The sequence below is a fragment of the Mastigoproctus giganteus genome, chromosome 14, assembly GCF_048544385.1.
Source record: "Mastigoproctus giganteus isolate SK-2022 chromosome 14, ASM4854438v1, whole genome shotgun sequence".
NCBI lineage: Eukaryota > Metazoa > Arthropoda > Arachnida > Uropygi > Thelyphonidae > Mastigoproctus > Mastigoproctus giganteus.
Window position 1 is genome coordinate 471304 of NC_143588.1, and position 13706 is coordinate 485009.

General features: G+C 36.1%; 1 protein-coding gene across 1 annotated transcript in view; it reads right to left on the reverse strand.

Annotated features, from left to right (window-relative positions):
- Positions 1-13706, reverse strand: part of LOC150074942 (uncharacterized) — a 503230-nt gene that overhangs the window by 89246 nt on the left and 400278 nt on the right. The window contains exon 16 of the mRNA XM_090388998.1: positions 12249-12272. Within this exon, the coding sequence (XP_090245124.1) occupies positions 12249-12272 (24 nt within the window). The remainder of the gene's footprint in view (positions 1-12248; positions 12273-13706) is intronic.

The following is a 13706-nucleotide window of genomic DNA, read 5'->3' on the forward strand; positions in this document are numbered from 1 at the left end:
AGAACTCTTTTCTGTTTTTCTTTGCATCCTTTGCCAAGGATTTCTCATAATCTGCCTTTGCCTGCCTAATCTCCTTTGTGACTTGGTTACAGATCAGCTTATATCTATCATAGGCTTCCATGTCACCCATTAATTTTTATGTATCCCATGCATTTTTCTTCTCTGCCATACATCTAATTAGTTCATCTGACATCCATTTAGGCCTAAACTATGAACAATATTGCTTAGTTGGTATGTAAAGCCTAATAGCTTCCAAGATAAGTTCTTTGAATGCTTCCCATTTTGAATTTGCTGTTGGTAACATCATCAGTTCGTCCCACTGTATAGAATTTAAATACTGTTTTAGACCACCATAGCCACCTTTACAAAAGCAAAAACCCTTCTCTTTACCCCTGATGGTAGTTACCTTTTTGAGTAAATCCCACTTCAACAAACTATGATCACTGCCACCTAGTGGTTCCTTTATCTGCAGATTCTTAATGCATGAAGAATCACTACTGAGAATCAGATCAAGAGTATTACTCCCTCTAATTGCCTCCCAAACATGCTGATGTAGAAAACAATCATCCAATAAATCCACAAAAGCTTTGCTAGTGTATGAGTGACCAACTCACAAATTCCAGTCAATATCTGGGAAATTAAAATCTCCCCTCCTCTCTGATTTACTGGCCCACTCTTATTTCCCTGTACAGTTTCTTATTATACTCATCAGAGTCATTAGGCCTATAGCACACTCCCTACTTTCAATTTTGATCTCCCAATGCTTATGTCACACCAAACTGACTTGACACTGCACTGTCCAGCAATGTCGACTGGCTTCACTTCCTTGGATTTTATGTGTTTAACTAATAGCATAACCCCTCCTCCCTTCCTATCCTTTCTATACTCCCCAAATTCCAGTTCTGCATTCCTTATATCTGTGTGACACCACATCTCTGATATCTTAACAATATTTGCCTTTGATGTTTTGAGCAATACCTCAAATTGATCAAATTTATTTACCAAACTCCTAGCATTGGTGTACATGCAAGTATACATGCACCTATCCCTATTCTTAGCTACAGTAACACAAGCCATGTGTTTACTTGTACCGCAATGACTCCCAGCAGTCTCTGAAATATCCTGCATTTTGTTTTCCAGGCTGCTGCTCATTCCAATAGAAGCAGTGCAAGAATCACTTTCACCTCTGCCAGTGGCTACTGTTAATCTAATAGTCCTTGTATCCCTCCCAAGCTAGCAGTTTTCTGATCCACCTAACAGTGCCCCGATAGTAGAGTAGTTAATGATCAATGCCAAGCAGAGCTTCTTCAGAGTGACTTAGACAGACTTCAGGGGTGGCTAGAAAAATGACAGCTATGCTGTAATCCAGAAAAGTATAAGCGTTACACCTGGGGAACAGTAACTCCAAAATAACTTATACACTTGGTGGAGGTGTACTAAAGCCTGTAGTGGAGGAAAGGGACTTGGGTGTTATGGTACAGTCAGACGTTAAGTTCTCAGAGCATTGTAGACAGTTAAAAGTAAGGTACATTGTGTCCTATTGATGATTTATCGAATTTCTAGTAGAGATAAGGATGTCATAATTCCATTATATAAGGCTATTGTCAGACCACACTTAGAATATTGTGTTCAAGTATGGTACTACTCCTAAGCCTGCTCTATCTACAAAGTGGATCCTATGGAGTTTGTAGCAATTGATGGCATGGCATGATACAATGCATAGCTGTCATCACTGCTCATGAACTGGGGTGGGAGTTTCTAGTTTCTACTAGGGTTTCTCCTTTTCCTATAGGCTGGGAAGAGTAAAATTCCTAAAGAAAGACACTGTGCTTCTCGAGAGGGTCCAAAGATTGGTAAATCACCTGGTGAGATTGGCAAAAGGGCATTCAAATGAGAAAAGACTTCAAATTTAAGGCCCTGAGAGGCATAAGTAAAATGAATGAGGACGATATTTTCAGTTATAAATGATTCTAGAACAAAGGGCTGTAAATTCAAGTTAAGGGGTGGGGAAGATGTTTAGACTGGCTTGCAGAAAGTTTTATATTAGCCAGCAAGTTAAAAATTACCAGAATAAGTTACCTACATGGGTGGTAGAGGCTGACAGTTTGGGGAAATTCAAAGGTCAGCTGGATAATTACCTATGGGAGGAGGGAAATGCATGGGTTGTCTATTTCGTTTTCTCTTATTATTATTATTATTTTTTAATTTTCTTCTTATTATTATTTTAATAGTATTTTTTATTTTATTTATTTATTTTTTGGCTGCTACAACATAAGCCACAGGCTTCCTTGCACCATCTGGCCGCTGCTAATACTAATACTAAAAAGTTTGCTTACTTCCTTTCCTGCTTTTTCTTTTCTTTTTTTTTTTAATAATTGGATAGATTCTATCAGCTAGAGGTGCATTATCTGACTATCTTCTATATTGTCATGTGGTTGGTTATCGATTGATTCATGGTCATTTTGTGATGTTTAAATGGTTTTGGTAGTACTGTAACTTATGGAAGTTCTGTGAAGAACTTCCATAAGTTACTTTGTGGTCACACTGTGGCCAGTTTGTCAATGTGAAAAGATGCCCGGACAATTTAGGTCACTCTCTTTTGAGGCTAAACATCATCCAATAAGCCTGCTCTATCTACAAAGTGGATCCTATGGAGTTTGTAGCAATTGATGGCATGGCATGATACAATGCATAGCTGTCATCATTGCTCATGAACTGGGGTGGGAGTTTCTACTAGGGTTTCTCCTTTTCCTATAGGCTGGGAAGAGTAAAATTCATGAAGTGTTTTGTTTGTTTTGTTTTGGTTTATTCTCATTGGATTTTTTAAAATTTTTTTATCAAAAACGATTCCATTAAATCTTCTCGTATTTTATTCTTTGGCTAATACCTTCGGGAATTGAATTTATGGTTCTCTTCCCAAGAACAAAAAGTTATGCCACTTGTTGCTATTTTGCAAATGGAGGCACCTGAAACACATGGTAAGGGCAATACTCTTCAATCTAACTGTCTTCACGATATTAACCACAGAACAATGTATGAAAAGAAGCAAATTCACAGAATCACTTAATACAAGAAAATTGAACAAGAACACACTCCCACTCTCTCCAAGGTGGACTACACTCTTGCAAATTTCCATGGAAAGAAGGCCACAGAAATTCCCACTTCCATTTTAGGAATAGTGACAATAATTATGCATCCTGAAATGATACAAATCAATATAAACATTGTTTGTATTGTCTGGTAGACACCTTTTGACACTCAAACTATTAACAGAGAAAGCCACAAAACAAACCAGACTCTGCTTCAAGTGAAGTCATTAAAGGGACACAACAGCAAATACAGTGAAACTTCTCCTAACGGACACCTCTCTTTAACGGACATCTCTCTACAATGGCCATTTTCAAATTCCCCAACTCTCCTCTATTGGTTTTAACGTGTTTTGAGCTTCTGTCTAGCGGACATTCTCTGTAACAGACGCGGACAGGCAATCTGCACTGTTTCGTTTAGTTAGCACTTAATTTGATCTCCCCATAACGGACAGCGGGAGAGCTCACGGCCCTTTTTCTAGGAACGTTTCTTCCACGTATTGCCTCAATCGTGTGTTTATTTTCTATTTCCAATTCTCTGAATTTTATCAAGGTTTACGTTGCGGTTCTAAACCCTTTTTCAAGAATTTTAAGTCATGCGTAAAACTTCTGATGAATTTGGTGTGTGCAGGGGGGGGGGATTTTGTCGGCCTTTCATCTTTTGAGTTTCAGTTTTCAGTTTTGTTTAGTGTCGTGTGAAGTGCACAATGTCTTCTCGTAAACATTTAACTTTAAAAGATAAAGTTGAACTCATTAATGTGTATGATTGGCAAAAAAATAGTGTTCGCAATCTCACTGCAAAATTCAAAATCGGGAAGACGCAGGTAAGCAACATCCTAAAGAAAAAAAATGAACTGCTCAAACAATTTTGGCAACACGGAAATGATCAGATTCAAAAATCATTCCCGAAAACTGTTGGACTTCGAATTGACAATGTTACGTATGAGTGGTTTTGTCGTGCATGTGCTAAAAAAATTCCCATTAATGGGCCTATTATTAGGGAAAAGGCTTTGGAGGTTGCAAAATCTATGGGAGTAAATGAGTTTAAAGCTTCTGTGGGATGGCTAGACAAGTTCAAAACTCGGCATAAAATTTCTTGGAAAACCGTAAGTGGTGAAGGTGGATCTGTTGATACTGAGGTTGTAACAGAGTGGACCGTCAAATTGGAAGATTTATGTCGTGATTTTGAAGCTAAGGATATTTACAACTGTGATGAAACAGGGTTGTTTTTTAAAGCTCTTCCTGAAAAAACAATGAGTCTAAAAAATGAAAAGTGCCAGGGCAGAAAAATTTCTAAGGAACGCTTGACTGTACTATTGGGTACAAATATGCTGGGAGACTTTGAACAACCTCTTCTTATAGGAAAACCACAAAATCCTTGTTGTTTCAAGGGCATAAAATTGAATCTTTTGAATGTTGACTGGAAGTCTAATAAAAAAGCGTGGATGACACGAGATATCATGAGTGAATGGATAAGTCACTTTAACCAAATCATGATTCGTCAAAACAGAAAAATTATTCTTTTCATGGATAATGCTGCATCTCACCCGCACATTGAATTGTCCAACACTCAAATTGTTTTTCTGCCACCAAACACATCTGCAGAGTGTCAGCCCTTGGATCAAGGGATAATAAAAAATTTTAAACTTCACTACAGAAAAAGTGTTTTAAGACATCTCATTGCAAACATGAACGATGTAACATGTGCGAGTGACCTTGCAAAGAAACTCAGCATCCTAGATGCGATTCAATGGATTTCCTCTTCAGTAAATGCAATTAGAAAACAAACTGTCGTGAACTGTTTTGTAAAGTCTGGCTTCTCAAACGCAAAAATTGAAGTTGTGAACAGCAATATGGAGCACCAAGAAGAACAAGAACTTCAACATCTATTGATAATGTACGATACTTCCGCTACAAGTGACCCTGGCTACAAAGATATAGACTCAAAGCTCACTACAGAAGATGGTGCTCTAGATATCAAAGACATTATCATCGATATTTTTCAAGAAGTTCCTCATGAGGATGAAGAAATGGAAGGAGGTCATTCTGTCGAAGAACATATTAACGACGAACCACCGATGAAAATAGAAGAAGCGCTCATACAAATCAATCGTTTAAAAATGTTTTTCGCCGCTGAAGAAGATACTGAAGGACTTTCGATGGTTTCTTCACTCCAAACAAATGTTGAAAACAAAATTATCAGCCGGAAGAAGGTGCAGAAGAAAATGAGTGATTACTGTATGCATTTTTCTTAAGATAAAGTCATAATATGCATAGCACAATTGTATGTATATTATTTACAAAAATATTGTGCAAAATCTGTATATAATTTAATTTAACATTAAACATTTAATAATTTTTCTTTATCTCTTGTGTATGTAATTGTATATTATTTACAAAAATATTGTTCAAAATCTGTATATATTTTAATTTAATTTAATTTTACATTAAACGTTTAAAGATTTTTCTTTCTTTCTTTTTTTTTTTTCTCCCTCAGACTTCTTGTTAGTGGACACTTCTCTCCAACGGACAAATTTTCGTTCCCCATGGCGTCCATTAAAGGGAAGTTTCACTGTATACCTCACAGAATTTCTATAAGCAATGTGTGTGTGAACTATGAGTAGACTGGATGCCAAATAATTGGCTGGTAACAGACTGCAAAATGCTTAGTGGATTAGCTATAATGCAAGACAGTAAGAAAACCCTACTAGTAGGGAATTATTATATATATATTTATTTATTTCCTGTTTCTGCTTATTTTGCTTCTTATTATATATATTACTACTATATATATATATATATATATATATATATATATAATAATAATAATAAAGTAATAGAAAAGATGTAGGAAAGCAGAAAGAGATAAGACAGAGTTTTAATAGAATAAGTTATGGCTCAGGGACATTGCTATCGCAAAAAGTACCCTACAGCCATAATGTCTATAAGATAAATGAACCAATTTATTTAGTGCAGAATATAATATATGATAAAAGGTAGAAGCAAAGAAAGTACAGTGCACCCCGGTAGCGAAAGGCTGTGTGAACGAAGTAGGGGGGGGGGTAAAGAATTCAGCAAGGGTAATAATTGAAAGAATATGTACCAAGTGAAAATTTGAACAAACGACCAAGGAGGAAATACATTGCCAAGTCTTTCATAATTTTTGTGTCTTCGTCAGAGGTCATCCACCAAAATTATGAAAAAATATAGCAATGCTCTTACTTCTGTAAGAGCATAGTCTCACACTCCCAGACATTCGTTCAGGGTCCTATCTAAAGGAACGGGCTAGCAACCCCGAACTACCCGAGCACCACTACAAATCTCTACCTCAATCATCTTTCCACTTTACTAGCTTCTACCTTTTTATGCCCTGTGCGCCATTAGTTTATCGACCGCAACACCAGGGCTCTATTTTTCTATCATTACCCATACTTTTTTCGCCTTAAACAAAGTTTAGCTTCCCTCAACAGCTACTTTGTCAGTTATCATATTTCTTACCTATCCTGGGCAGTTTGGACATCATGTATTTAATCTACCGTAACCCTCCGCCCACTTATTTACGTACACCAAAATTCGTATACGCTAGGCGCCGCTAGCGTACCCGCACATAAATACTAGCGTATCACACCGACACACACTTTTCGGTCAGTCCTGCCAACAGCGGTAAGTCAGTCTTTCGTATACTACTTAACTGTCGTCGTGCTTTCCCTTTGTTCTCAACTTTCATATGGTTGTACTTACTTCTGTAAGGTCATCCATGTTCTGTATGCATTTCCTTAATTTTAACTTTTTACCTATCATAATTACTTTTTACCTATCATAATTAATTTTAACTTTTTACCTACCATAATTAATTTTAACTTTTTACCTATCAAAATTATTTTACCACGTGTTCCCTTACACGTGCTTTGGCATACAGAAGTAAGAGCATTGCTATATTTTTTCATAATTTTGGTGGATGACCTCTGACGAAGACACAAAAATTATGAAAGACTTGGCAATGTATTTCCTCCTTGGTCGTTTGTTCAAATTTTCACTTGGTACATATTCTTTCAATTATTACCCTTGCTGAATTCTTTACCCCCCCCCTACTTCGTTCACACAGCCTTTCGCTACCGGGGTGCACTGTACTTTCTTTGCTTCTACCTTTTATCATATATTATATTCTGCACTAAATAAATTGGTTCATTTATCTTATATATATATATATATATATATATACAGGTGACCCCTGCTTAACATTGATAATTCTTTCCCGAAAAACAGAACGCTAAGTGAATCAGCGCTAAGTGAGTGCCATATTCCTGTAATGTAACATATGTATTTGTGAGTTGTGGTCTATGCCAAAGGATATTTCCTAACCAATAATAAACGGTAGTGAAAAGACGCACAAATGTCGGTCAAAATATTTAATACTAAAAATTTGTACATATAAAATATTCTCCATTACATACGTATATAATTAGGTGGTAGGTAACTACATTACATATCAAAATTAAACTTAAAATGCCAATTAAAATCATGAATTTATAAATTCAGTGGTCCTGGGCTGTCCAGTTTTCGTAACTTTGGTCGATTTTGGGTTATACTTTGGCCATCTTCCTAGTAAACTAAAAGAGGTTTTGCTTTAAAATCCCCGCAGCTTTACCACCCAACAATAAAGTCAACTGATCCTTCGCCGCTCTGAAGCCTGGCATGTTTCTTTTTCTTCTTTCTATATGAAACTTCTTTTAGGCATTCATTTCCAAAAGAGTCCTGTTTCATCTATGTTAAAAATTTGTTGAGAAGTTTAACACCACTCTTCAATAATTTTTAGAAGTTCTATTTTGAAAGTTTTGGCTCCTTCTTGATCTGCACTTGCGGCTTCTCCCTGGATTTTAAATCTATCTTACCAGCCCTCACTAGCTTTAAATGGTTCCACATTTTTTTTTTCTATGGTGAGCTTTCTTCAGATCGTCATATAGGCTAATCCCTTTTTCTTTAATAATATTTAACTTAACCGAATTGTGCATTGGATATTATCTTCAATAAAATTATTTAGAAGTCTCTCCATTTCAATTATAATAGCCAGCCTAGTTAGCATTAGCATTAGTAGAGGCATTTGATGCAAGAAAGCAAGCTTATGCAGCATCAGCCAAAAAAAAAAAAAAAAACCCACTTCCACTTCACCCCTCTGTTTGTTCAAAATACCTGTCCAGCTGAGCCTTAAACTTATTTAGGCTATCAACCTCCACCACAAGGGATGGAAGTCTGTTCCACCAACCAACCACCCGCTGGCTAAAGGCAAATTTCCGCACATCTATCCTACATCTGTCTTTCCTCAATTTGAATTTATGCCCTCTCAGGTGATTTTTCTGAGCTAGAGGAAGAATCCCATCAGCATTGAGCATGCTTAAACCATTCAAGGCTTTATACACCTCTATCAGATCACATCGCTGGTGCCTAGTCTCCAGACACTGTAATTTGCAAAACTTAAGCCTTTCTTCGTAAGAGCACCCCTTTGTTCCATTCACTAATCTTGTTGCCCTTCTCTGTACTCGTTCCAGCAGCTCTACATCCTTCTTGAAATGAGGCCTCCAGACCTGTATACAGTACTCTTGCTTGCAGTGGAACAGCTGTCTTTTCTGCTCCTAAAATTAATTCTTTATTTTTTATAATTATTCTTACAATTGAACTTGCCAGTCCTAAATTATTGCACCCATCCACTTGTCGCTGAACGGAATCGATTCACTTCAACAAAACGTATAATTTAATTTTCAAATTCAGTATTTTTCTTACCTTAGTAGGCTTTGTACCTATATGTTGTTCCTTTTTAATTCTTATCCGCCCTTATTAATCTTTGAAAATGTAACTGCATTGCATTGCATTAATTATGATACAATGTTCAAGTAAACTGTCCGTTACGGACAATGTCTAACATTGTACCGAGTGATGACTAGACATCGGATAAATGCATATAACGCAAATATTACAAGAAATATACTTGACTATTTTTTAAAATGTTGATCTCTGAACTATGTAACAAGCCACCATAGTGCAATTAAATTAGCGTGGGAGAAAATTTCACTGAGTGTGGGAAATTTTGCTTTTCATTTTTCATTTTCAAGCTATCGACTACATCAGATGAAATGTTTTCATTAACCATGCCAAAAATTCAATCTGTACGCTGGTAAAAGAGCATTATAGTGAGTTGTGACACCGTTAGAGTGAGATATGGGTTATAATATAAGAACAGTGTTATAGTGAATCAGCATACAGCAAACTGCGTTATAATGAAGGCCTGCTGTATATTACAAATATAAAATACAATAAATACTAGAGTAAAAGGGAACCCACAAATAAGTAAAAGAATTACTGGTAAGGGATATCTTTAATCACTTGGAGCTGCAATAAACAATAAATGATAATGAATGTAGTAGTCAAGGAAAAACATTTTAATTAGAAGGCCAATTTAAGGCATTATTTATGCCTTAAATTGAGTAATGTTCACAAACATTCCTCTTCATAATATAACCTTCAAGATGTGTGAATTGGCACTTAAAACATTCACCTTTCCATAGCACATAATTTTTTTATTATTCAGTTTCTTAAATTTTTTTTTTTTTTTTTTTAATGAAAACTCAAAACATGAAAGGTATTAGAACCAACAGTATTTAGTACCATGCATGGGGTGGATGTTGAGAACATGAAAGAAGATAATTAATGATATTAAACTTAAATTTCTGTAGATTGCAATTTCAGGAAATGTGTGAAGGGAGATTTTTCAAGAAAATGGAAGTTGAAGGAATAAATGAGGAAGAAGAAAAGTTAGTTCTGTGGGTTTGAAGCTGGACAGTAAAAGGATGCTGACTGGTTTGGAAGAGAGAGCAGGAATTATAGAAGCCAATTCAGAAGACAGTGCCCATGGAGGTATCTATAGAAAAGGCATGCAGCAGAAACAAAACATTTATAAGACAGAGAATGGACACTGTAAGAGATGGTTCATTAATTAACCTAACTGTCCTTTTTTTAATGGGGTCTAGAAGCCTGAGAGTGGCTATGGGGCTACTGTCCCATATGTGGGAACAATATTCCAAGGCAGGACAGATTTTAGATTTGTACAGAGAGAGTAGCTATTTCAAAGAAAAGTAATGCCAAAAGTGAAATATGTGATCTCATCCAGAAATCTAAGTGTCATCAAATATGAACATAAGAACAGAAGAATCATTTTTTCGCAAGATATAAAAGATAGGACTGAGTTTTAGAAGGATTAAAATTAACCAAGTAGGCTTTGCAACTTGCCACTGGAAAATTACCTGGAGATCAGCATTTAAGGAATTGGTAGTGGATATTCGAGAGGCTGAAGCCTGTTTGTGCAGGCCAAGGATCCTCAAAGTGGAAGGTGGAATGCAATGTGCTATCAGAAAAAATAGAGATAGGATTTCCAGTCAATGGAAGATGGATAATATACAAGAGGAGAAAAGAGGAACTCAAAATTTAGAATATAAAGATGTTTCAATTCTTGATGATTTAGGGTTTAAAATTTGTGGTAAAGATATCACCTTTAAGAAACTACTGAAAATAGTGCTACAGCTATAGGAAAAGTTTTGAAGTTTTCTTGTTAACCTTTTCTTGTTCATAAATGGACATTTTTTGTTCTACTCTGAACTGAAGTGCTCATATTTGTTATGTTTGTTTGTTATTTGGTTTTTAGGAGCATTAGCAACTAAGGCCATATTGCTCCGGGATATGCGGTGGTCATTCCCTGACCTTTCCGCATCCTCCGTATTTGGTGGTGAGGGGCTCGAACCCCGGTCTAATCAAGAAGCCTGTGCTACGCACTGCTGCTCCTTCCCACCTGGCTATGGAGGCGCCTGCTCATATTTATCATTAAAAAAATTTCTAATGGCAAATAAATAAAAGGGGTTACAGTCAGTATATTATGTTAACTAGATGGGGTGGGAGGCAGATGTTTACTTTTTTCAAATCTGTTCCAGCTAAAATAATACTGTCAACAAGAGCAAAAAGTTTCATTTCAATAATCTTCATAATTAAATTATCCTTATTAGGAGTTGTCTGAAGTGCAATCTAATGGCCATATCATTGGTTTAATACAGCCTGCAAATATGAGGAAGAGAATAACAGAAAAAAATAAAAATAAATAGTACATATATTTCTGCTCCTCATTAGTGACAGAAATATGTGAACTAATTTTTTTCAGGTTGGTGGGGGTACAGATCTTCAGGTAATCCCCCCTCCCCCAAGCCAGAAATCACATGGGATAAGGCCGAAAAATTGGATGGTCACTACTTTGGCTCAGATTGACTGATCATTCTGTCATTGAAATGTCTCCACAAATAGGTCTTGGACAAATTGAGCAATATGAAGTGGTGCTTCTTCCTTCATAAAGATCATGGATTCTAATCATCCATGCTACTACTACTGGAACTGCATGTAACATATGAGGAGGAAAATGCCCAGTGCAGCATTTATGGGTAATCATACTCCCATTCAAAGTAGTGAGTCTCATTTACCCAAAAAATGTTCTACAGCCAAGATTATCTTGCACACATTCTGGGAAGGCCTTTTTGTTTTCTGTATCATTTGCTTTTAAACTTTTACGATACGTGAATTTTTCACAAATAATACCAAAGCATTTTCCCCTAACATCCCTATTATGGTAGTAGAACATTCGATTGCAAGACAGTCATGTTGCTTACTACAGTTGAGCTTCTCTCATATCCTTTAAGCACACCTGCAATATGCAAAACATGCTGGTTGGGTCAGCATGATTTGAATATAGCAGTTATGAGATCAAATCTCATTAAAATTTTTTGATCATTAAATGGCACACATAACTCAGAATGAGGATAATTTAATTCAAATCATATGTTAAAATATAAAATACCCAACTTCAAAAATGTCTGTACTGATCGGCATGCAAATTTTTAATATTACAAAAGAATAACATTAAAACTTTTATAAAGTATTAAAATGGTTTTAAGGATATTCTCAGAAATTATTCTATAATGTAATAAAACCATTTCTCAGAATAACTTAAAATAATATGTCATCAGGGATTCTTCATCCAAAACCAATTATTCCTTTCTAGGTGACTGCATAAAATTAAGTATTAAAAAAATATATAAATGTCCACACACACACACACACCACTATTCTTACCTGGGACCTCTAAATATGCATTTGCTGCAATAAAAAAAAAAATAAAATAAAATAAAACAAATAAGTGAGTACATCTGTAAATTACTTAAAATACATTAATATACTCTAAAATTTAAAAAAAAAAAAAAAATCAATTAGTGATTTGTTTGTTAAATTAAAATAGAAAGAACTCAAAAAACAAATAACTATACAAAGATAAGAATCGCACACTGATAACCATCATTTCAAATTATAACCAACTTCCTAATATTCTTTCCAATGTCTGGCAAAACATTTCGAACAGCTAGTCATATAGCACTCATTAAAAACTGAGATTTACTCAACTTTTGTTTTTGCTATGCCATGCCTGCTGATTGCCACAGTATTTCCAAGTTGGTGTAACAAGAGGGGTCTCTTGGGGCTCAGTTCTCTCCGATTTCTAATAAATTATATTGACGAAGGTATCCAAGGGAAGTTACCAAAGTTTGCTAATGATTTGAACTTGGAAGGTGGCTAAAAGTTTAAGCCAGGCCAAAAACTTCTATAAGAAATATTTATTTATTATTAACATAAAATATACACAACAGGCAAGCACCCAGTTAAAGTATAGACCGGCAGAATTACTTAACAAGTACAGGTCACTGTTGAACAAAAGCCGAGAATTAGGGTTGAATTTGAAAGTGTCTGCAATTCTGCCCAGACACGATAGGAGGGAGTATATGATGAGAGCCTTGTCGATCAATTCGGCCCTGGAAAGATTGTGCAAGGCTCAAGGGGTAGAATTTTTTTCAGCCTGGACTGTACTTGTTAACAGGAGAGATTGCTTCTACAGGGATGGGATACACTTAAATAGAAAGGGTGCAAGAATATTTGCTGATGCTATCGAGGCAGTGTTAGGTGGGTCGGAAAACTGCTAGCTTGGGGGGAGACAAAGACCAATAGATTGACAGTAGCCACTGGCAGAGGTGAAAGAGATTCTTGCACTGCTTCTATTAGAATGAGCAGAAGCCTGAAAAACAAGATGCATGGTATTTCAGAGACTGCTGGGAGCCATTGCGGTACAAGTAAACACATGAGTTGTGTTAGGGTAGCTAAGAATAGAAACAGGTGCAGGTATACTTGCGTGTACACCAATGCTAGGAGTTTAGTAAATAAATTTGATGAATTTGAGGTATTGCTCAAAACATCAAAGGCAGATATTGTTGGGATATCAGAGACGTGGTGTCACACAGATATAAGGGATGCAGAACTGCAATTTGGGGAGTACAACGTCTACAGAAAGGATAGACAGGATAGGAAGGGGGAGGGGTTATGCTATTAGTTAAGAAACACATAAAAACCAAGGAAGTGAAGCCAGTCGACATCGCTGGACAGTGCAGTGTTGAGTCAGTTTGGTGTGACATAAGCATTGGGAGATCAAAATTGAGAGTAGGAGTGTGCTATAGGCCTAATGACTCTGATGAGTATAATAAGGAACTG